General features: G+C 44.3%; 1 protein-coding gene and 1 pseudogene across 1 annotated transcript in view; both read right to left on the bottom strand.

Annotated features, from left to right (window-relative positions):
• The window catches only part of DNAJC11 (DnaJ heat shock protein family (Hsp40) member C11), a 788,848-nt gene that overhangs the window by 442,329 nt on the left and 321,367 nt on the right, over positions 1-25,152 (bottom strand). The window contains exon 4 of the mRNA XM_086922163.1: positions 3,892-3,993. Coding sequence (XP_086778289.1) covers positions 3,892-3,993 — 102 coding nt within the window. The remainder of the gene's footprint in view (positions 1-3,891; positions 3,994-25,152) is intronic.
• LOC147711452 (band 4.1-like protein 4A) overlaps positions 15,306-25,152 on the bottom strand; it is a 29,087-nt pseudogene continuing 19,240 nt past the window's right edge.

Below are 25,152 nucleotides of genomic sequence, written 5' to 3'. Positions count from 1 at the left end.
TGTGAAAGTGAGGTTTACTTTCATAGTCCAGTGCGGCAAAAGAAGTGCAGTCATGCCGTACTAAATATTCCCCAGACCCGAGTCCATAAAGTGATTTAAAGGCTTCATTTCAACTTTGACTTTAAGCAGATTGTTTTGTGAAAGAGACCTTAACTTAAGCCGTTTTGTCTTGGGTTTGCATAAAATGTTCATATCCGTGTTTGGGCCAGGAAGAAGCGGTACAGAAAATGTGATCAATGGAATTGATTTTATGATCAAAGAAGTTGAACAACTAATCTGATTCAGCCACAAGAGCTTCAATTTAAAGGGAAGGGTGTAGCCATTTTGACTGTTTAAAAATGTGTTTCAGGTCGTTCGTCACAGTATGTGGGGCCTGCGCATTGGAGCCTTTAAAAAGCAGGGACCGAGAGGCTTGAGCATTTTCCTTTTTGATTTTAAGAGGGGCTAGGTCATCCAACCACTCAAACATTAATTTAGATTAGCAGTGGTGGTGCGGACATCACTAGGGTTGTTCGGACAGCACTTATTAAGAGCTCAAGCAGCAAAGCTATTAGCATGCAGATTTGTTGTGTCTTGGACCTGGTAAATTGCTTTTAAGTTTTGCTAGAAATTTTAATATGTTTGGAGATCTCTGAAAATTAAATCAATTAATGCTCGAACTAGCCCACAGGGGCTGAGTTACCAGGAGATTAGCTCCTCCTTAGCAATTATGAAGACAAAAGCAGACAAGTAAATACATAAAGATCCCACTAAAAGTTATGTCTCTTATTAGTGCCAAACACTGACATCAGAGCCACCCTTTAAAATGCTGATCTTGCACATTATGTGGTAAATGGAGGTATGGAGTCTGCGCAGATGGAAATGCATAAGTAAGATTACCTGATCACTCAGTGTCATTCGGGGGACTATATTCTAAATCAATTTTCCAATACAGAAACCAAAATACATTTTAACACGAGTCCAACTAGTTAAACTGAAGTGAACCAGGTTATAAATCCATACACAGTAATAAGTTTATGCCTGTAACTGAAACATTGTATTTAGCTGATGTGTGGAGTCATCTGGTAACCTCGTGTATAAAGAATTCGGCCGCACTCTGAAAGTGTGGGTGCTGATAGTGCACGTTACTGTAACTAATGAGTTGAATTGATATCGGTTTTGTTTTGGCAGACTGAAATCTCTTTGGTAAGCGGGGGGGGGGGGGGGGTGGGGGATATATTTATGAATAGTCTCACAGGAGGGACCTTAAGGAGGCTGCAGGCACTTTATTTAATCAAAGATAGTTTGCATGACAAATCCTAACCAGAGATGGAGCAGTGCTTGAACACCACCTACTGAAGGCACTTAGGCACAGTATGCTGGGGGATTCGTTGCCTTCACTCTTAGCGACAACACCAGTGCAGACCTATATCCTGCCACAGCTTTCACTAACAACTGCATCAGAGTCCACTACTGGAGCACAAGTCCTAGCTGCACTCCCAGCTTTACTCAAGTGTATATGCACTACATAAGCATGTCACGTTTCTGTGCTCACTCCGGCCATAGCACCAATAATGTGCAGGGCATGACCCATCTTCAATGGTAACTGAATCACCAGTGCTCTGCAAAATGTAGTGCATGTATTATATTGTAATTGGATTTAAATAGCACTTACTACCCCTGACGAGGCGTCAAAGTGCTTTTTCGGAGAGTAGCAAGCTACTCCGGAACCCATAGAGGATTAGTGGTGAATAAGTATAGTGAAAAACTAAAGTAATTTGAATGGTGGATATATTATTCAGTTATTTGGATTAAGAAGGATAGTGGAGGGATAGAAGAGGGAAATAGGTTTGCATTTATATAGCGCTTGCTACCCCTGATGAGGTGTTGAAGGAGCACTTCCTGTCTTCACTAAGCAATTCAGTTGAAGTTGGAAGTGACACCAACATGTGCACCTCCAGTGGAACGGAGGTGCTGGAAATTGTAGTTAGGATGAGAATGTGATGGGGTACACAAGTGCTAAGAAAACACTTGCATAGTGGACAGCACGAAAATCTCCCCTACTTCAATTCTGTGTTGCTCTGTATTCACTCTAGCTTGAGTACTCTTCTATGCAGAATGATGGGCTATCCTCCATGCCTCAACAGAAACCCTGTCTAGTACCTAAATCCCAGGAGTGAGCTTAGTGGAGGAAGCAGTCCAATATTGTGGCATTGTGTCCTTTCTTCACTTGTCATACTGAAAGGCGGACTGTCTCTTTCCCTGTCCACCATAAGTAGCCCTATCCTGATATATTTTCAGGCTTCTCCTTTACTTTCCTCTCTAGCTCGGACACCTTTCATCTCTTTCTTTTGCTCCAACTTCTGATGCTGTACTTATATTTGTGAACCTGGTTGGGTGATCAAACTGATGGGACTCCCCCGCCCTCTCCAAGCCAAGTGCACACAAAGTGCTGCACATGATCAGTATTAAATCCCTAGCTTTGCTCCATGGCTACAGGAAGGGACATACCTAGGTTCATCTTCCTGGTTAAGTATGTGCTACTATGATATGGAGGTTTGTTTGGTGCAGAGATGAGTGCAAGTGGTACACAGGGAGATGGAGGAGTGTGGCTGAGCCTCCAGTGCAGGCAGGACTGGGAGCGAGCAAGGCAGCTATCATCTGCAACCCCAATGCCCGTATACAATGTGTGTGTCACTTTCCACATTCAGTCCCAAAGGAGTCCTTACTCTCCCCGGATTAAAGACTGGTCCATACTCTGTGCCGACACTGACATTCTTCGTCGGCTTCTGTAGGAAAGTGCTTTTCAGCATGGTCACCCCTCCACCTTTTGTCTGGTATTTGATATGATTTCAACTGTGTTTCCTACAAAGGTTTTCTACATAGGTTAACATGGCCTCGAAGGGCTTCAATTACGAGTTAAAGTATCAAAATCACCGGACGCTGAAAAACACCCCTCTCCACTGGGACGCCGCAGTGCCTTCCAAGGTGACTTGTTGGGGCTGCCTTGCACCTTGCCCCATACTCACCTTAAGTCCCACGGAAGGGTCCTGTAAGTCGTTAAGTGTGCGTATGCAGAGTATATTTTCTTCCTAGGTTAACATTGCTGAGAAAAGCTTCAATTATGATTTAAAGTATCATAAAGCTGTTTTCTTCAAACCTGTTATTGTAAAAATTGCTTACCTGATTTTCATGATCTTGGTGCCTAAAGTTATATAAGGATCAGTGTTATTTTTATTAATTGGTGTGGATCTCCTTAATGAGGTGTGTGTGCGTGCAGCAGATGACTAACACTCCTCTCTAATAAGACTTAGGCTGTTTAACCACACTACCTCCTAAAAGAGCGCCTTGGGAGTGCTGGAGCAAGCCCCTGCCCACTAGTAAGGGAATACATGGACTCTTTGCACGGTATACCTCAGTTTGGTATAGCATATAGATAGTGACTTCCTACAGCTTCTCTCATGATTCTCTCGCAGTCAGCAAAAGATGCAACTTTTAAAAATCAAAAATGCTCACTAGAGGCACAGCAACCGCTAGGATTTAGGGAGGCCAGGCAAAAATAGGGTCTGGCTGAGCCAAGCAGGGCCGGACTGGCCGTAGTGGGCACTGGGCAATCCCCCGGTGTGCTGCACAGGTGGGGGCCGGTTTTGGGCCCCTGGGGGGCGTTTTTGTTACAGGGCCGTTTTTGCAGCATTTTGCCAGGGTCGGTTTTGTTTCCCAGTCCGACCCTGGAGCCAAGTCAGGTTTACCCCCTCCCGCAGAAACTAGGCCCTATGTCGTTACAGTGGAGATGATGTGTGCTAAATTGCACTTTTCTCTAACGTGCCTACTTCGGGTCACTGACTATCATTTGTAACGTCTTATCAACTGAACAAGCGAGCAAAATCTTCTTTAAAAGGAATACAACACTACCTTTGGGTTGGTTCTTTGCTGGAGTCGCCGCTCTTCTCGTTCTCTCTGCAAGCGCTCAAACTCTTCTCTGATCTCAGTAGCTGTTCTTCTCCTTTCTACGACCTACACAACAAAGAAAATTGTCAGTAAAAACAGAACACAACTTTTTTTTTTTAATGTTCACAGATTTTCAAAGTCAGATTTAAAAAAAACAAAGAAAAAAGCACAGTACAGTTCATAAGCAAAACGCATACAGAGGGGACATTGCCAGCAGCATCAACGCCGTAGAAGGAAATCTATGCTTGTGTGTAGTGTGCACAATGACAATAATACCTGCGACCTGCGTAATCCTTTCCTATGGATACATGCATAGGCTCCATAAGTCAACATGTTGTCCAAATAGGTCAATAGCTCATACACTCTTATTTAGTATGACCATGACATGATGTGTGCTTGCTTCCACACCTGTCAAATCTCATATGAGCCAAATTAACCTCGGACTAAAACAGTAGTACTGGTCTGAGTTGCGCTGTACTACTTAACCGTGCACATCTACTGAAATGCTAGCTTAGTCCAGCCACAAGCAACATTTCTTCTTGAATTTCGCTGATTGAATTGTTTAAAATAACCTGTTAATGTAACTAATTTAGTCTTTTTTCTTGAAACAAAACAAACTAATACAAAGTCACAATAAAACATGTACTAGTAAAAGTTAGTAAAGCCTATAGTTCTGGCCTTCTGCTAGGCTACGTTTTTGGCAATAGCTGGGCTACTGTCTGTGGGCTTGCCTCAAGCTGTCCTATAAAGACAAACCCACAACGAAGCAATATCTTGGACTAGAAAATATACAAGCAATTAGTAAGGCCACTTTGCAAAACAGACTGCTTTAACAGGCCTATGTCGAACCGTCAAAGAAGTGTTTTATGAAAATGAATCTGAAGGTAAAGTTTGCACTGTAGGCGGTGAACTTAAAAGCCATAATCAAGAAAAAAATGCATATTAGATACATGTGACCAAGAACCAGTGTTTTCTGTGCATCTTTAAGAAGGACTGGCTTCACTTTTAGAACAGAAACCGCTGCATTATGAGGCTAAGTGAAATGCATGAAATCACAAATAAAATTAGTGAATATAACTGCCTTTGGTATCAAAGCAGCAATGCCTGAAACGCACACACAATGCGTCTCATGTAGACTCTACATGTAGCATTTGCAGTCTAAAAAATTACTATTTGATGCTATATATGGATCCAGGTATTCCCAAGAGAACTTGAAGCTCAAATTCACATTCCCTGCGTCACAGATTCCAAGTCAGTTTAGTAGATTGCTCACAGTAAAAACATATTTCTCCATAAAACCCCACCTCAAGAATTTGTGACACATGAGCTGCACTGGTGACAGTGGACGACGAGTTAAATTATATTTATAATACAAGAAGAAAGTGAAAAGGGCAAACCTGTGCACATGCATTGCTGTGGTCAGGCTCGCCCTATCCTCTCTATTTTCCAACTTCAGCCCTTTTCTCTCCAGACAAGCGGCCTAATAGTACAAGAGTTAGTCGTTTTACTTTTGACAATGCCAGTTCTCATTCCTCAAGGCTGTTGGTAAAATGAAGGGGGGGGGGGCGTTGAAAATTATATTTGAAGATGTTCTTTAAAAAGGGTCGGTACAAATTAGGCATTTGATCTGTAGCGATGGAATGGAAAAAAAAAAGATATATATATATATATATTCAACACGTGACTCCTCTGGATCTCTCGGTGTTTCAGCAACCACGCAGCACACCAGCAAACAGGAAGGAGACGGACCACGTCACATCAGCAGAGTTGTTTTTATTTGAACAACAGAAAGCAGCTACGCGTTTCTGGCAAGATATGCCCTTGTTCACGCTGCAACACGTACATCGAACTCAATGCTTTTATAAATGCAAATTACACATTGTGACCACCCCCTCACAGTGACATGGTGAGTCATGTGACTTAATAGAAATAAACAACATGCTTCCACAATTGAATGTCTGTATATCCAATGGCAATTACCAATAGGACGGAAAAACATCACTGGTTAAATCCAGATATTAGTATATATAGACCATAAGATCTCACCGGTTAAATCCACTTTAGATACAAATGTACCATACCCGAACAGTCCCCTAATTATTAGTGATCATATCACATATATAAAGTGCAGCTATGCATCTACTTTAAAGTAGTGAATGACAGGAAAGTTCTCATATTAACAATTCAGGCCTAAGAGTGTTTCCGTCTATATACCAGCGGTCGTATGATAAAGTGCTAAGTGAATAAGGTAAAGTGCAGAATTGTCAAAAGTGCATGAGAAGAGAAAGCTAAACCAGCTAAAGTGCAATACCAGTCATTATATCTAGTACGGTAAGAATATATCTAGTCACATATGAATTATTAGTGGGTTCTGATTACCCTAACATTACATGTGTATATATCACGTACTTTAATAATAATAAATAGTATAAATAGTTAAAAAGGATCCTAGGACAATGGAATACACCCAGATTTGTGATAATCAATTGATAGTATAGATATAGCCACATTTCAGTTTTATAGGCATATATATACAATTCTATATTACATATTTACAACCCTCACATATTTCTAATGTTCATGTCCATTACCTTATCAACTAGTCAAAAAGAGTAGAAAAATAGAAAAATAGAAAAACAGTAGAAAAACAGTAGAAAAACAGTAGAAAAACAGTAGAAAAACAGTAGAAAAACAGTATCAAAAATCTGTAGAACTGGAAAAGTAGAAAATTACAAAAGTACAAAACACTTCATCTATATACATATGCATAAATGTATATACAATCAACCCATATATACACATATATACATACATACACATATCAAAGGATTCTATACATTCAAATTTACAGACCAATAGAAAATATTATGCAACATAATTTACAAGTTTTGGCGAACAATATGTACAAACCCACTCTCAACCTCAAAATAGGGAACCTAACTAAGAGGGAGATAGTAGTTAGACATGGGTCTGTAACTGTCAACAGGAAGTATACATGGAAAGAAGATCATTCTGATTATAAAAAATGGTGCAACTCATCTATGTTGTTCAATCCATTGGGCCAACGGGTATCAAGCTCCAATATCATCCTTGTTTCTAGCCGTCTTAACAGTGACTCCCTATCCCCTCCTCTTTTCAGTGGTGGCACAGACCCTATCACAAAGTACTTCAAGCACGAGAGATCTTTATTGTGCACTCTTTTAAAGTGGCGTGCCACTGGGTAGGCAGGGTCACTGTGTAGGATTGCGCGCAGATGCTGCAAAATCCTGACATGCACCTGCAGCTTGGTACTACCAACATATTTTAAGCCGCAGGTGCATGTCAGGACGTACACAGCAAAATCTGTTTTGCAATTGTAATTGCCCAAGATCTTTCTGGGTTCAGTAGAAAATGGAGTCAAATATTGTGCTGTATTCTCACCAAATCTACATGCGCGACAGCTGGAGCATTTGAAAAAACCCCTCGAGGGTTTTAACCAAGGGGTTTTTGCTTTCAATTCCGGGGCTGGCTTATCCAATGCGGATCCCATGCTTTTCGCCCTTCTAAAGGTGATAGTGGGATTAGCTGGTAACCTAGTATTTAATATATGGTCACTCAACACTATTGGCCAATTCTTTTTGAAAATTGCTTTCAATTTCCTGTCTTCACTGCTGAAGACTGTAATCTTTCTAGGGCCATCTTGTAGAGTATCATCAACAATGTTAGTTTCTGACTCAGATTGTCGGGAAGGGAACAGACTTTCTCTAGATCTCGATTTGGATTTTTCAACCGCTTCCCTTAGAATTTTATCAGAGTAACCCCTGGCTTTTAATCGCACCAACAATTCCTCTAAACATTGTTCAAAGTCAGAAGGGCGACTGCAAATTCTTTTTAATCTAAGAATTTCTCCATAGGGAATCCCCACGATGGTGTGTTTAGGGTGCATACTGGCGGCATGCAGAGTCATATTGCCCGCCGTAGCCTTCCTATGTAGTGTAGTCATACGTTTGTTCTGAGAAACATAAATCTCTACATCTAGAAATTGCATTCTACATTGGCTGATGTTAACTGAAAACTTGAGATTCATGGCATTGTTGTTCATATCATCTATAAAGGACATAGCTCCCTCCTTAGGCCCTTTCCACACCATGAATATGTCGTCTATATACCTTAGGTAACAGACGACATGCTCTCCCATGGTGGCACGGTGCATCGCGGTGAGGACCTGCCCCTCCCACCAGCCCACGTGTAGACACGCGTAGCTGGGAGAGAAACAGGCCCCCATCGCTACACCCCTCATTTGCCTATAGATATCCTTGCCGAATGTGAAGAAGTTATTGTGTAGACACCAATTGATTAACCCAAGAATCACTTTGTTGTGTTCATAGAAAGCCATGGGTCTTTTGTCCAAAAAGTATTTAATTGCATTCATGCCTTGTTTGTGGTCGATACTCGTGTATAACGATTCCACGTCTAATGATATCAACCACATATTATCTTCCCAATTTATGCATGCAATTTTGTCCAAAAAGTCACTGGTGTCACGCACATAAGTAACAAGATTTTTCACTATGTCCTGAAGAAAGAAGTCTATGTATTGACCAACGTTTTCGCCCATACTGCTAATGGCGGAAACTATTGGCCTACCGGGTACAGGTGTTATGCCTTTATGCACCTTTGGGATCAAATACAGAGACGGCATCCTAGGAAATTCTACATTCATGTATTTATATTCCTCGGTGGAAATCAGCCCTTCTCTCTTCCATTGGGAAAGTAGTTGTTGCAATTCACCTTTGGCATGGAGATATTCCTTCTGATTAGAAACTTTATAACACAAGGGATCAGAAAGTTGTCGCTTGGCCTCCAGAATGTAATCTTGTTTGGGCCAAATCACAATATATATATATATTTTTTTTTCACTGACGAAGCCCAAGTGGTGAAACGCATTTGTCGAGGGGGCAGGGGGGTCTGCCAATACATTTTCACCTGGAAAAGAGACTTTGAGTGCCGTCTATCTTTTGTGTAATACAGCGGACTGTGGCGACTATATATATATATATATTTATTATAACAGAAAGCAGGAAGAATAGTCATATTTAACATCGTCTACCAAAGGGGAGCAATTAGGAGGCCCAAGACGCACTACAAAAACCAGCATGCTCGACACCGACGCCCATCCGGGCACCCACCTGAGGGGAATTATTAATGGAGAAATTATTGGGTCTAGGTGTGTTCAGGAGGCCATGTGATGTTTAAAGCCCCTCCTCTGAAGAAGGCTGAGTGCGGCTGAAATGCATAAGGACAGTGGGGTCTCATAACGGTGGAATCTTACCTGCGGCGTGTGTGGCTCAAATCTTTTCGTGAGGAGAGGCTCTGGGTGAGATATATAGATAGATATATATATATATATATATATATATATCCAGGAAATTACCGTCATAAATCGTTTGACAGAGAGTCGAGGCCCAGGTCAGCTTTGTTCAAGTGCTTTTATTTGGCAACATCAACACCCAACGCGTTTCGCAGCCTTCGCCGCTTTCTCCCAGCAAATTTGCCAAGATTAGTGTCCAAGAAAATGAACCCAGTACAGGGATTCTACATCTGTGGCAAATGCAAGGCCTGTAAAAACAGTAAAAACTGCAAAACGGTGAAGTTATCAGCCAAGACTAAACCATTCAAAATACAGAAGCACCTCTCATGCGAGACAGAGTACGCAGTGTATGCCCTAAAGTGCCCCTGTGAACTATTCTACATAGGGAGTACGATACATAAAGCGAAAAAAAGAGTACTGGAACACCTGAGGGCCATAAACCACCATGACCAACAATACCCAATTGCCCGTCACTTTTTTAGTGAACACAACCAAAACACGAATTTATTATCGTTTGTGGTTTTGGACAGTGTACCTAAAAGGGAAAGAGGAGGAGACAGAGTCAAGGAATTACGTAGACTTGAATCTAGGTTTATAATTGGATTCCAAACACTGTCTCCATCAGGGCACAATATTGATGAGGGACTTGCATCTCACCTTGGATAATATCAGCGCCTAGTCGATGTTGATGTTTAAGATAAACTTGTTGTCCTCATAGACTTCTATGAAATATGTTGGTTTTATCAAATGGGATATAACAGAAGCTATGATTTTAACTGATATGCTCTCTCATTCTGCAGGTCACGGGTGCTCACTACGGAATGGGTGACGTGAATGAGAGTCACGAGCAAGATATAGAATGATTCAAGCACAGGATGATTCAAGCGGTATTGCAGGAATGCTAAAATGATATACTTTTGCTCGGTTAAGCCCACTGGGGCGCTATGCGCTGCAAGAATGCAGTAAACAAATTTCATTTGTAAGCCCACTGGGGCTCAATGTACGTGAAAATAACTGCTGACATTAATCTACTATTGAACTGTTGACATTAACCCACTGAGACGACACATCAGTGAGGTTTCAATGCCCGCAAGCAGTTGGGGTCCAGCGGGCGCTTAATTCAGTAGCACGCGAGTAATCGCTCTGAATGTTTATATAATGATGCCACTTTGAATTTACTGCGTTTAATGTTTATACTAAGAATGCAACTTAAGAAACTACTGAATGAAGTAATTCAGTACATGTCTTTACCGCTGACAAGCCTGTTGACCAAAGACAATGAATTATGGGAAAAGTAGTCCGTGGTGCAGATAAACACACGGCGCTTTCCGAAAATGGAACGTAAATACCCAGAATTGTTTTTCCGTTTACCTTTGACATTTATGTTAAGTCAATATGGGGATACCGTGACCAAATATACAAATGCTAAATGAATTGTATCATTGAGAGAGTATGTTTTCACTTATGATTATTTCACGCAATGGGTCACATGACCAAGTTTTTGTTATTGTATATAACTTTATTGAATTTGCACAACCATTCACTCGTGAGAAAGCGGCGAAGGCTGCGAAACGCGTTGGGTGTTGATGTTGCCAAATAAAAGCACTTGAACAAAGCTGACCTGGGCCTCGACTCTCTGTCAAACGATTTATGACGGTAATTTCCTGGATTTAATGGGGCGAGGCGAAACCCCGTCGAGGCCCGCCACGATTAAAGAGGCGCAGGCATGAACTTCGCCAAGTTTCTGGAATATATATATATATATATATATATATATATATATATATATATATATCCAACAAAGGTTGCACCTACATTGGAGGCCCACACGCATAGGTGTTTGAAATATTTATTTCCCCTTTGGCAGTGCAGCAAACACCCTTCACCCAACAGCAGTATTTTCGCCATTCAAGTTCCAACGCGTTTCGAGCGTCTTGGCTGCAAATACCAGACTGCAATAGTAAAGGGGCGGGACATACGAACAATATTAAACCGACCCCGTGGGCTGCCACTCCCATCTGCCATCTCCCAGGATGAAGAGCGCCAAGACGCTCGAAACGCGTTGGAACTTGAATGGCGAAAATACTGCTGTTGGGTGAAGGGTGTTTGCTGCACTGCCAAAGGGGAAATAAATATTTCAAACACCTATGCGTGTGGGCCTCCAATGTAGGTGCAACCTTTGTTGGATTTATGGCGGCCGGCACCAGGTCGCGGAGAGCCCCCCCCGCGGACGAGCGGGTCCGGTGTCATTACTCCTAATGACGCTTTTGGAGCAAGGTGTTTTCCCCCAAGGAGAAATACAGAGCATTGAACACTGCGAATCCCAGGAGCAACCCACTGTGGTGAATTGATCTAACGAGGAGGAATACAGCAGCCACGAACCTACTATAGGTGAGAGACATTGAGAAACTGCAAATACCAGACTGCAATAGTAAAGGGGCGGGACATACGAACAATATTAAACCGACCCCGTGGGCTGCCACTCCCATCTGCCATCTCCCAGGATGAAGAGCGCCAAGACGCTCGAAACGCGTTGGAACTTGAATGGCGAAAATACTGCTGTTGGGTGAAGGGTGTTTGCTGCACTGCCAAAGGGGAAATAAATATTTCAAACACCTATGCGTGTGGGCCTCCAATGTAGGTGCAACCTTTGTTGGATATATATATATATATATATATATATATATATATATATATATATATATATATATATATATACACACACACACACACACACACATATATATATATATATATATATATATATATATATATATATATATATACACATTTTTTAAAATTATTATTACAGAAAGCAGGAAGAATAGTCATATTTACTAATTTGGTTAATATGTGAAACTTTAGCTCAGAAATCATCGACAGCCGCTCATCGCTCATGCTCCTCTACGTATGTAAAGATTCCCATCCATGGGGAACGTCTACTTATGGCATCACACTTCATGATGCAAGACACTAACTGCCTTATAATTTTTATAACTGCCTTATAATTTTATTTTTTATAAATTTCTTGACTTGGGGATGCTTCTCTGGGCAACAGAAAACAATTTTGTGGACTCAAAATGGATAGTTCTTTGATCCTCCAAGCTTCAGAAAATCTTTAAAGTATCTAAGCTGACTCCACCTTTAGATGCTTAGATCCCTGGGAGCATGCAGCAGCATTAAATGTTTTCAGCAAGTCTGTATTGCTCTATCTGATTGAAACAGTGTGTGAATCACCTGCTGGTTCTACAACCCAAGTTATCTTATCCTTGAGTTTCATAGGACGAGCAAAAAGGCCTCATATTTTAACCCAAACCACCAGATGTTCAGTGACATGGTAATGCTCCTTTAAAAAAAAAATACACCTACTAGTGCATTTTAAACACATTTCTATGCTGTAGATCAGATCAAACCTGTGTTCTACGCCCTATACATATACCGGCTTGCCTTGTCTGGTACATTAGAGTATCTAATGTCTCAATCTTAATGGTGGTTCAAAAACTAGTTTTACTCAGTTCCACAGAATACAAAACAATATTTATTTCATGACAGTGGCCAACACGTTTCTCAGAATTCTACTGATTTTTTCACAGACACACATTCATTAGTTACTCCAATTTCATTAATTTGTTTTTAACTTTTCAGCACTAATAACTTTTGAAGGAAAACATATTTTTCCACATTTCCATCAGGTCCACAAATGTCCTTGTACTAATAACAGTGTTTCATATTAAGTATGCTATCTGAGCATAGTTGAACTCTCCAAGTAATTGGGTCACAGTGTCCCTTTCTCCCAGCACGAACTTTCGATGGACTCGAGACCCATTTGCCTAGCTTCAATACAACAAGCACACAAACTCAACAGGGATATGAAACAGAAATAACAAACTATAAGTAGAAAACAATAACTATACCGTTCCTAAGCTTGGTGTGCATATGCTTGCAATACAAAAATTGAAATTAAAAATAGCAGGAGGTGGCTTTCATGCAATGGTATTGTTTTAAAGCAACACGTTGGCCATCTTAAACTGGTAAATAGAAAGATATCCTATTACCAATACACTTTCTAGACAACAGTTCAGTAAACTTCACAATGTGAGGCCAAGGTAGCCAATATAATGCTTCTAAATGGTAGCCATCTTAGAACGGTGAAACAATGATACACTAACAATAATACCATTTCAAGACGGTCATCCAGTTTGGAATATTGGCCACAGGATGCAGAACACTGATGATGAAATGAGTGACAAGTGAGCTATTCTGTTAGCACTATCTGGGAAGCTACAGGACACTCAAAAAAAGAGGAGAAAGAAAGGAAAGAGGACATAAAAAAAAGTAAATAGGACATAAAATAAGTAAAGAGGACATACGAATAGAAAGAATAGAAAACAAACCAGCAGCCAAGACGCTGGATCACATTAATTTTCAGGTGGATGTGCACTTGTGAGAAGACAAATGCTGTTGTTCACAGCATGACGGAGCCAATGGCAATCTATATGTGACCCCCTCTGACAGCCTTAATCAAGTAATTTGGATTGCCATTGGCATCATATGCGGATGTCACCCAAATAATTGTGTCAATATCTAACAAAGGCCAGGATATGAGTGAGACCTTTAGAAGTTGCATAAATGCAGTAGGTTTTTGAATGGACCACAACAGTTTAAAATTGAATTCTACAAAGACAGATGTCATTCTGTTTGGCAATAACCCTAGCTTCTGGTCTCCTGCTTGGTGGCCAGAAGAACTTGGCACTTTGCCAAAGGCAATGCATAAGGTAAAAAAAACTTAGGAGTTATAATTGATGACCATCTGTCTTATAAGGAATAAGTGAACAAGGTCATCTCGGTCTTTCCTCTCTCCACAACATCTGGAAAATGTCAGATTCTTTGCCCTCAGACATGCTGAAAACTGTTATTATTGCTCTAGTGCTATTGAGGATTGACTACAATAGACTTTATGGAAATTTAGCAAAGAAACTCTGAAAAGAATGCATATTGTTCAGAATGCAACAGCCCATTTGCGTGCCCCCGGGGCACTTAGGTATCAGAGAAGGGGCATAGGCGCTTTTGCAGCCCCTTCTGTACTACTGATGGTGCACATAAAGCTCCAGAGCTATCTTCAGAGGGTGTTCCTTCATTTGTATGGGGGCAGGCCTCATGGAAAGGAGGGAGTCCCTTTGTCTCTGCGCACCCCCTCCGTATTACAGACACAGGCTCAGAGGCAAAGAAGCTCTCAGAAGGCGCACTGACAGTGTACCATCTAAAAGGTGGCAAACTGTCAGTGCGCCCCCTGATAGCAGGTCTCTGGAGGGGGGGAAATGGGTCCCAAGGACCCCCCAGACATACCCTTGCAGGTGGGATGCAGTCACCGACTGCACCCACCTGCAAGGGGATCTCTAATCCCCTTCAAAAGTGCAGGCAGGTTGTCGCCTGCACTGTGAAAACAGTTTTTCCCAGGAATGCGCTGCCCCCATGGGAGAGCAAGTTGCGGCTGCCCTGGGGGCAGCACATTTCATGTGATAGGGCGCCCTTTTCCTGTTTGCGCCTGGCAACCTGTCTTAAGGTGCGCCAGGTGCTAACAGAGAAAGTGCGCCCTTTACATAATAGGGCCCCAGATGTCCTAAAAAAACTACATAGTAGAAATTCAATTTAAGTGTGAAAGCACGACTCCAGCTTCTGCAAAATGTGAACAATGAATCTGTCAACACGAGGGCTCTTTTTCAACCAGTTCAGGAGTCAACATTTGGCTTACGCCACATGCATACACCTGCTAGTCGTCCAGCAGTTTTGAAGGTAGCGTTTGTGCACTGAAGAGTTTTTAATTCTTCCAAATTGAACAAACGCCTTGCGGGAGGAAGAGGTGGAGGTATCGAGCCTCTCTGAAGCCAGAGATACGTGCCTGACCTGCCAAGCAGGTGGTTTGTGTTTAAAACAAAAGGTGAATGGTCAAACTGTACCATTCCCGCCAAGATTCAAAGAGCGCATCTCAAGCATCCATAACTGTCCTCAAGTCCATGTAGTGCGGATGCTAACAACCTATCTCTATTTTCAGCCGCATCACCTGTACAGTTTTTATTGTCTTCAGATTGTGCTTTTCATCTAGGCTGCTTGTCGACACTGGAGACTTTCCGTCCAACAGGCCTTTGGATCCATTTCTCCTCTGCTGTGAAGCGTGACCACCAGAACACTATCTATCTGAAGCACCAGATCTTTCTTTGCATTGACTTGAGACAGGACTGACCTCTCCTAATCAGAACCTTGGGAGCATCTATTCTGACAGAAGCTCCGAGGTCAATGGGATGCCTGATGCGAACAGGGTCCCCCCTGAGTCGCTATCTCAGTGTATGGAATCTCCTTTAATTGGTCGACTGATAAACCAGATGGGTCAAGGAGTTCCTTCTGACCGGGATCAGTGCCTGGATCTCCTGAAATTGGGATCAGCCTGGTTTTTCTCTTTTTGTCGTCTCAAAAAAGCTTTCTACTGTGGCGCTGAATCCACCATGTCATTCTCCTGTCGCAATCTGTTTCTCTTCCTTCGATGCTCCCTGTTGCAATTCTCTTATTCACTGCCACTGCTGGTATTACAACGAGACCGTCATCTCATTCTTTGCTATAAATTGGGGGGCTCTTCACTGTTTTGACCTTGCCCTCTTCGCTCAGGCTGGCCAGAATCACTGTCACTTTCACCTGAAGGGTTTGGTTGACGAGGGGTGACTTGCTACGTTCAGTGGGCGAACTATACAGTCCATTCTGTGGTCCATTTTCTTCCCACGGTGCACTTATTTATCTTTGTTGCGATTCTGGATTGTTATCACATTTTACTTTCTTGAAACTTTTCACTGGGAGCCATAATTTTAGTGGTCCTTTCATTTTCTTCATTTTCCATGTGTGCTGTTTACACTATGCGATCCGCTCAGCTGTAAGCCCGTGACACCCCCCCCGCCATGTCCTTTTATGGTAGGTTTTACTCGGGTTCCTTTCCGCATTCTTGTTTGGGGATAGCAGGGGTTGAACAGAAAGGCCTCTGGTCATCTGACAGGCTGTCCATGTTTACTACTCAGTGAACCAATCTGGTTTAGTTTCCTTGACAGGGAGCTTGAATCATTTTCTGGCAACCTGAAGAACGTGTTGTGATCTACGTAAAATGTCCAGAGGTGCTTGCAAGTTGTTTTACTGTGTGTTTAAAAAACGGAAGGATATTTCATTGCACTTGCAGCAGTGCTAAATCCTAAAGTGCAGTGCAAAGTTAAACATGGGCTTCTTCATAAACATTTCACATCATTTCACCTCCATGTTGAACCTTCCCATTGCCCTTCCCCATTGCACTGTTACGGTTTTAAAGTGCTTAAATACATTTAGCTTCTTTAAACATTGCTCACCAGACTCTTTCTGCACATATCTAAGATCATCTCCATTTCCATTATCCACATAGCCAAGTATGAACTCTTTCCTTTTTTAACTTCAGTGACCATCACCGCCTCCTCCCCTGAACACCCACCCTGTGATACCACGAGAGAGGGAGGAGGAGGGGGGGGGGGGAGGGGGGACTGCCCACATTACCTCACACTGGATCCACCAAAACAAGGGTGCCATGGCACTGCAACCCATCGCACTCATGCCTCGAAAGTACCTGAACCTGCCCATGTGGCAGCATATCACTCCTCCAGGAGTATAGCCCCCGCTGGAGCAATATATATCATAATGGAGGGGATCCTTGGGTGTAAACGTTCCAGCCAAAAGTCAAGTTCAACTGCACTCCTACCCCGAGGAACGCCAATCCCCACACTCAGAAGGCATACCACACCTCAGTGAATGTTGACCCCACTGGAAGCAAAATATTGTATATAAAGGAGAGACAAAAGTGGAAACACTTAGCCCATACACATATTCAAAAACTAGTTAGATACCTTCTGGAGAAGCTCTTGAGCCTCGCCAATATCCGGGGAAAAAATATAGAATTTTCCTTTCACCAACACCTTAAGCTGGGCCTTCTGACCAATAGACGCCTCAGCCCCCTTAGATTTAAAGGAGTCAATCAGCCTAACAAATTCTCTCCATCATCGTGCCGAGGGTGCAGACATATCTGAAAACATTTAGAACTGCGGCATCTGCATAGTTGAGGAGGTTCTCTTTTCTAGGACTTTAGATAAAATGCACACCTTAACCCGGTAGTCAGCAAAGTTCACCAATATTGTGCGGGATACTTCACACTAAAGAAGAGTTGAGCTATCACCCTATGAGCCCTGGTGATAGCCAAGTCTCCCATTTATTCAGGCATCTCTTTCTTTAACAGGGAGTCCATTCATTTGGGTGCCTGCTATCCTGTGCTCCCCTCCGGTACTCCTATGATTAAGAGATTTGACTGTTTGTTATAATTCTCCAAACCGTGCAGCTTATTTTTCAAAAAGCCTTTGTTTTTTTCAAGCTGGAGCACTTCTCGCTGCATAGATGTCACCCTGTCCTCCAAGTCCGAGATTCTAGTTTCCGCCTCTTTCAATCTCCCCGGGTGCGGAGCTATACCAGCTTAAATCTTTGTTAGTTGTTCATGGAGAGCAGCAATTTCTTGCACCTGCGATGTTTTCAATTCTCTAATTTCGGGTATTATAATTTCGTTCATACTTTTGATAATTTGTTCAAGTCTACCTTCATTAGCCCTCAGTTCCTATTGCAGATTTTGTCCCCTTAGAAAATCTACGTACTCCAGTGACACCTGTCTCTACATTGCTACAATACTCTACAGAAACCGGGGGTCTAATATAGAGCCAGGTGAATGGGCTGAAGACGGCCAAAACTGTTATCAAAATCAGTCAGGACATAAGTTCCTATCAAGCCTATGGATAAAGGTACAAAGGTGAACACAAAACAGAGAAACAAGTGATTGATGGTGAGACTCAAGAAATCTAATCAATGGATTCCCATCAAAAGTCATGTAATGATCAATAATCTCATTTGGTCATCCAGGAAATTGGAATGGTCTGTCTCTTGATCATTGAGACCATTTTCATACCCAATGTGCAAGAATTCAATGGGTCAAGCCCACAATCACTGTGCTGACCATGCGAGAAGAAGAATCATATGGGAACAAGTGCAGTGCAAGAAAGAAAATGAGTGGTGAATAAACTAGAGTGAGGAGACAAAAGCAAAGACCTTTAATAAATTATTGTCTCATCCCCTAATTAAAATCAAGAACAGTGCAAAGAGTACAGTATTAAACAAATAGAAAACTGCCAAGGGGGCCAACATGTTTCAGCCAATAAGGAAAGAGAACCCACAGCTTTCTGAGGGGCCTCTGTTCTACAATATATTGCTACTGCATAAAGTGATACAAATAATAAATGAATTGATCATGAAAAGGATATGAATGAACATATTCCTCCATGTCAAGCGATGTGTCTCACATCTATAAAAACAAACCTAATGAAATCTCATTTAATGCTCCACGGTATATCTCAAAAACCTCAATTTAAATGGGACGTTGTAAGAATGATTTTACACTCACCCAGTGTGACCGGGGATTAGACCTCACCTCTCCTGGACCGTGCTCAGGAAGTAGGAGGCCCCTCTCTGTGAAGGCAAGATGTGGGATACATGAAGCAAAAAACCGGCCCTTAGAGCGCCTAATTCTTGCAGCCATAACGTAAACCCTTCAGTTGCCCACCTTCATAGATACACATACATTCTAGTTAAAATTAGCTCCAGCTCATTAGAATTATCATCCATATCTACATTGCTATCCTTCACGGTCATAGCAGTATTTACTGCTGGGGAGAGAAAGAGGCTGCTGCCCATTTCTTTCTACTGCTTGGGGCCTTGCCTCTTCCCAAAGAGGTCTGTTTGAACTTGGCGGTCTGCCTCTCTATTCTCCTAGTGCTGGTGAGGTAGAATTCAAATGCTTCAAGAACGGATATTGTTTGGGCTTAGCAGGACTTGAGGGTGTTTCAATAATGTTGTCAACTTCAAGTTGGATATTATCTGTGCACTCCAAACCCGAAGGGGAGGATCCAGAGTCAATCAGCAGGGGATCTGAGGATTCCCCCAGCTCTCAATTTCTGACCCCTTCTCACCCTCACTTTGATTGCTGGATCCTTCAGACTTCCCGGCCTCAACCAGCTCTGTAAGTTTAGATTCCATTCTTTGCAGCTCATTAAGAATTGTCAGGGTTGTGCGCCCAGTTTTGCTTAGACCCCATCTGCATTTCACCCTCTGAACCGGAGTGGATTGACTAATTGCAGTGCCTGTGATTTTCACCGCTTTACGTTGTTGTGTTCGCATACTGCAGCAAGATATTCCCTCTGATAAGATATTCCCTCTGATAAGAACCCAAGAGTTCTCTCCTACTGCCTTTCGAAGAAACAAAGTCCCAGTCCTGGGAACAGTCAGCTACCAATACCGATGCAAGAGTAACGACCCATCAAGATATGGCCTCTGGAGTCACTTATAGAGAGTCTCTAACTTGCGGCCAGCCAGGCTCCAACAGGCCGTAGGGGAAGGGGAGGATAAGCGACAACCCCAATAGCAAAAGAGAGCCTCGAGCCACCCTTCAGATTAATGGATAATCGCCAAGGCCTTGTTAACGTAACCAACTCGTTCCGGCTGCATTGAGATTTGGCCTTACCGCAGTGCAAAAAGTGCAATTGGGCACTCTTTCAGCCGACGCACACAATGCATGTCCAATCAAAGTCTGTACTCGTGACAACCAACAGGTGGGTGGTCCCAACACCAGACCATGGTAGTGCTTCGTAAATCTCTTTTTTGTTGATAACATATGGTCAGGCCACAACTAATAACGGTGAGGAGAGAAGAGGTTCTCTGATTGAAGTGCCACTAACGGCTTTTCATGGGCGGCAACTCAGGGGCAAACTGGCAACCATCTTTGATCACAAATAGGGGTGCGAATGACCTTTTCCGAGGTCACTGTTCAGGCCTGGTGCCCTTTGAATTCTAAAATGAGTCAATGGTCACTGCACACTTCCAGTTCTAATCTAGTCATACATTTTTTTTTATAGTATTACGTCCCGAAATATTAATTGCGTAAGTCTTAAGTTCGATCATACAGCCCTCCAACATCCTCTCTGAGTGGCCTTGCAAACATCTATGTCTCGATTTGAGTAGCACAGACGTGATGTCACGCTGCAGCCTACAATGGCTCAAATCTATGATTACTTTAAAAGGCGCATTCAGGCTTTCACCAGCTTATCTGGCTGAGGCCAATTTTATTTTACGGTCAAAACAACCTCTGCAAGCCTCTGCACATGTTCCGCACAGCATCGCACCTTTCATTTATCGGCGAATCAAACGACTTGGGCCAAGCACGCCGCCAAAGCACTAAAGTTTAGCTAGCCTGGCGGGCCTTTAAGTGCCTGCGTCATTACAGCGCGGCCAGGAGCTTCAGGAAAGAGCCCCAGAAGCTGCCACAGCAGCCACCAGCGCCCCAACTCTCACAATGCACATTAAGCGGATTACATTTAACAGATACTGCAAACGTTTCTTTCTTTGGCCCATTTCCTTCATCTTACTCTGCCAACTTTGTATTACGGGCAAGGAGCGCCTATTTTTAGTAGGTCAATTTCTGAAAATCTTCATCCACCGGATTTATCTCCTGGCTGGCATTTTAAATCTACTGTTATCTCTCCCAGGCCAATACGAAATGGCTCTGCGAGAGAGAGAGAGGGATGAAGCACAATCAACTGACTTACTCTTGCAACGAGAAGGAGCTCTTACCTGCAACAGACTTCAGGCCAGAGTACACGACCCAGATCACAGATAGATATTAAAAAAAACACACACACAAATATAGACGTGGAATACATGCTAGGAAAATGGCATATATTAAAAAAAAATGTGATAAATGGTCGACTGAAAGGGTGTTTTGGGTTATCGCCGATCCATTTTTTAGATGGCTTCTAAGCCTTAAACAATTGTACTTAGTTTACATGGGAAAAAGATTAAGGCGCGAATGCTGTTTGCGGTGGCTACCTAGCCTCTCGCCTGCAGATTGAGCAAGGGCTCCTTCCATTGGGTATTTGAACTGGCAATATGATTCTATGTCAGGACTGGAGGCTTCAGATTATGCTTTTCTCTCTTCGCTATTTATTTAACAAAACCACATAGCAGCCAGAAAAGCAACTTATTTTTTAAAGAATATGTCATGTACCCTAACACAGGGTTTAAACAAATCAAACATCAAAACACATGGGATAAACTACAACTCCCATCAATCCATGAACAATAGTCCTTCCATAGTGTCCATAACATTAAGGTAGGGCGTCCATCTTATGATCCCTTCCTCTCTTTCTTCGCTGCTTCGCAGCCAGTTAAGTGCCTTTTTCCCTATCTCCCCCTCGTTATTGTGTGGTGGGATCGTTTTGGGCTCTGGCACTGTGTGTTTTCTTAGTCGATTGCTGGGCTCTTCATTGCGGGTTTTAAACTGTGTTTTTTCCCTTTCAGAGCCCCGTAAATGTAATTTTTGTTATATTTATTGTCGCGGGGACGTTTTCGCCCCGGACGCGACTGTCCCCGGAGTCGCGGATTGTATACATTGCCGCTAGAGGGCGCCATCGCGTCTCGTTCTCCTCGGGCAGCTTTCCCTCTGACGGGAGCCGCGCTGAGGAGAGCGACCGCGTCAGAGCCTCGTCTGCCGCCTCACCGTGACGCCCGAACTGGGTTGTACTGCCCCATTGTTTTCTGACGTCCCGTGGGGGGTCTGCATTAGCGGATTACCGCACCCGACGCCTGCGTGCCGTACTACTCCGCACTTGCCGATTTACGCGGCATTTTTTCTGCATCTTTGCTTATAGGCGCGCTAGGGAGGTGGCGTTGGCCCGGTCTTGTAAGAGGGCCAGCGCGCTATTAGAGGGGTGCTGCCTCTTAGTTTCTGGTGTCCCAGATATTTAAAGAGCTTTGCTAGCCTTTGGTTAGCCTATACCTTCTGGTGCCTGGGACCAGTTGTAAAATCCTTCGCCTACCCTCAGGGCCTTTAGTCATGGCAGAGGGCTTCTACGTGGAGGAGGAAGAAACCCACCAGTACCTGGGGGATGACGAGTTTTATGAGGCTGTTGATCAGTCTATTTACAGGTGTGTTCAGGAGATTGTGGGCCCTATGGAGGATAGACTCTCGGCCCGTATAGTAGAAGAGTGTGCGAAATTGGACCCTGTACCCCTAGTTTCCCATGGGGTTTCCCCCACTACTACCGAGGGTAAACCCCCCGCCCCCAAGAAGGCATGTAGGGACGGTAGCTCGGGAGCGGTGCAGGGCGTGGATAAGGACGCCTTCGAACGCCTCAGAGATGCGTTTTTGGCTAAGGCGACCGAACCTGAGGCTTCCGCGTTACTCCCGACCCCGGTTCCTTCAGCGTCGACTGCGACAGCCCCTTCCTCTCCGGGAGGGCTCTCCCCGGTGGACACGGACGATGATGGCGATTCGGTGCGCTCGTGGCGCCCGTCCGGATCAGCGGCTGAGTTACCCCACGACGCATCGGGAATGCTTGACCCGGACGATATAATCCATCCGAGGTCAGCGGCCTGGGCGCCGGGCAACAAAGTTGCGAAGTTCGTGGTGGGGCGTCTACGCAAGCCGCTGGAAAAGGAGGCACGTAGTTGCCTAAGGGGAGAGTGTCCGCGACCTACGCTGGAGGGAAAAGTGGCCTTGAACCCCTGAGTTGGATGGGAAGATGGCCACCTTTATGGCTAAGTTTGTCAAAGACCCCCGCAAAGGCATTGATCGCTCGTGGCGGTCATGCCAGGATAAGTTACTGGACACCATAGGCCCTCTAACTAAAATCCTCGATATGGCGGAGGATGTCAAAGTCTCAGGTTCCACCATTTCCCCGGAGATTCTGTCCAACTGGGCGCAGAGAGCAGTGATATTTTTGGGGAACGCTAATTGTGCCCTTTCAACAGAGCGTCGGCGCTCACTGCTGATCAAGTTAGATCCCAAATTGGGGGATTTGGCCTCCTCGGAGGCAGGAGCGGTGGCGCAAGGCGGCCTGTTCGGAGACCCTTTCATAAAAGAACTGGGGAAGTTTGTCTCCACTTTTTCATCCCTAGATAAAGCCCAATCCACCATCAAGAGGGTGTTCAACCAGCGTTTTTCTAGGGGGGCCGGTCGTGGTAGGGGCCTCACGACCGGCCGTGGCGGTCAAAACCAACCTAACAAAGGGCAAGGCTCCGGCAGAGGCCAATACAATTCCTCTACCAATTACAATAACATCTACCCCTCCAGAGGTCAACGTTTCAGAGGAGGTCGCGGCAACTACAGGAATGATGCAGGAAACAGCAATTCCCACAGTGAGTGTAATCCCGGTGGACCACGTCCGGATAGGAGGGAGGCTGGCCTGTTTTCCAGAGGCTTGGTCGGCACGAACGACGCGTGGGTTCTTCAAACTGTACGCGGTTTCCACATAGACTTTACGACCGTCCTTATCAATTAAGGGATCCAGGTCCCATTCTTTTCCCCCAGGAGGATGCCCGGTTGATCGACGAGGAGGTCTCGGCGCTGTGCTGAAAAGGGGCCATCTGTCGGTCGACAAGGCATCCCTCAGGTTTCCTCAGCAATATTTTCCTGGTGGAAAAGACGGATGGGGGCAAGAGGCCGGTGATAAACCTCTGGGAATTCAATGGTTGGTTGGTCTACAACCACTTCAAGATGGAGGGTATCCACCTTTTGAGGGATGTCCTGCTGTCCAACGACTGGATGGTCTGTCTGGACCTCAAAGATGCTTACTTAGTGGTTCCCATCCACCCGCCTCACCGTCGATTCCTACAGTTCCTCTGGCGGGAGCAGATCTACGAGTTCACAGCCCTTCCTTTCGGGCTCTCCTCAGCCCCGTGGTGTTTCACCAAGCGGTTACGTCCAGCGGGGGAGGTTCTTCGGAGTCAGGGCATTCGGATGATTGTCTATCTGGACGACATCCTCTTAATGGAGCAATGTCCCAACAAATTGACCCTTCAACTCAACCAGACGATAACCTTGTTGCAAGGTCTGGGGTTCGTTGTCAACCAAGACAAGTCTGTCTTGACGCCTTCTCAAAAGATGGTGTTTCTGGGGTTCCAGGTGGATTCGGTGCAGGCCTCTCTGAGTCTCCCGTCGCGGAAGTTGGCCAAAATAAAGCACTAACTCCGGCAGACGATCACCAAGTCACACACGTCCCTATGTCAGATCGCCAGGATAGTGGGCCTTCTTTCGTCCTCAATCTAGGCGATCTTTCCAGGCCCGCTTCATTATCGGGCCCTTCAGCGCCTCAAGGCATACCACCTCCGAAGGGGCCTGTCCTACCACCAGTTGGTTCCGTTGTCCGACGAGGTGAAAGAAGAGATGTCCTGGTGGCTCACCCATATGGAGGCCTGGAACGGTCGAGCTATTTTCGGGTCGGTGCCAGACCTAATAATAGAATCGGACGCCAGCAGATCGGGTTGGGGCGCCCGTTGCGGCGACTTCTCCACAGGCGGAGGTTGGTCATCAGAGGAGCAGCAGCTCCATATCAACTGTCTGGAGCTCCTTGCAGGCTCCTTTGCGGTCCATTGTTGGACCAAGGACTGAGCGACGTCGTGCGTCCTTTTGCGAATGGACAACATATCGGCGGTGCGCTATGTCAACCATCTGGGCGGCCCTCGGTCCAGGGCCCTGGCGGACTCGGCGAGAGATTTTTGGGATTACTGCCTAGCCCACCAAGTCTCAGTGACGGCGGAGTACCTGCCTGGTCAGGCCAATCAGGTGGCGGATTGGCACTCGAGGAACCTGCGGGACTCGAGTCTATGGAAACTGGACGCACGGGTGTTCCATTGGTTAGAGACCATATGGGGCTCGTTCTCGGTGGATCTATTTGCATCTCGTCTCGACTTCCAGCTACAGAGGTTCTTCAGTTGGAGACCAGATC

The sequence above is a fragment of the Lissotriton vulgaris genome, chromosome 5, assembly GCF_964263255.1.
Source record: "Lissotriton vulgaris chromosome 5, aLisVul1.2, whole genome shotgun sequence".
In the NCBI taxonomy this organism is placed as follows: Eukaryota; Metazoa; Chordata; class Amphibia; order Caudata; family Salamandridae; genus Lissotriton; species Lissotriton vulgaris.
This window is presented reverse-complemented; position numbering and strand designations above follow the sequence as displayed.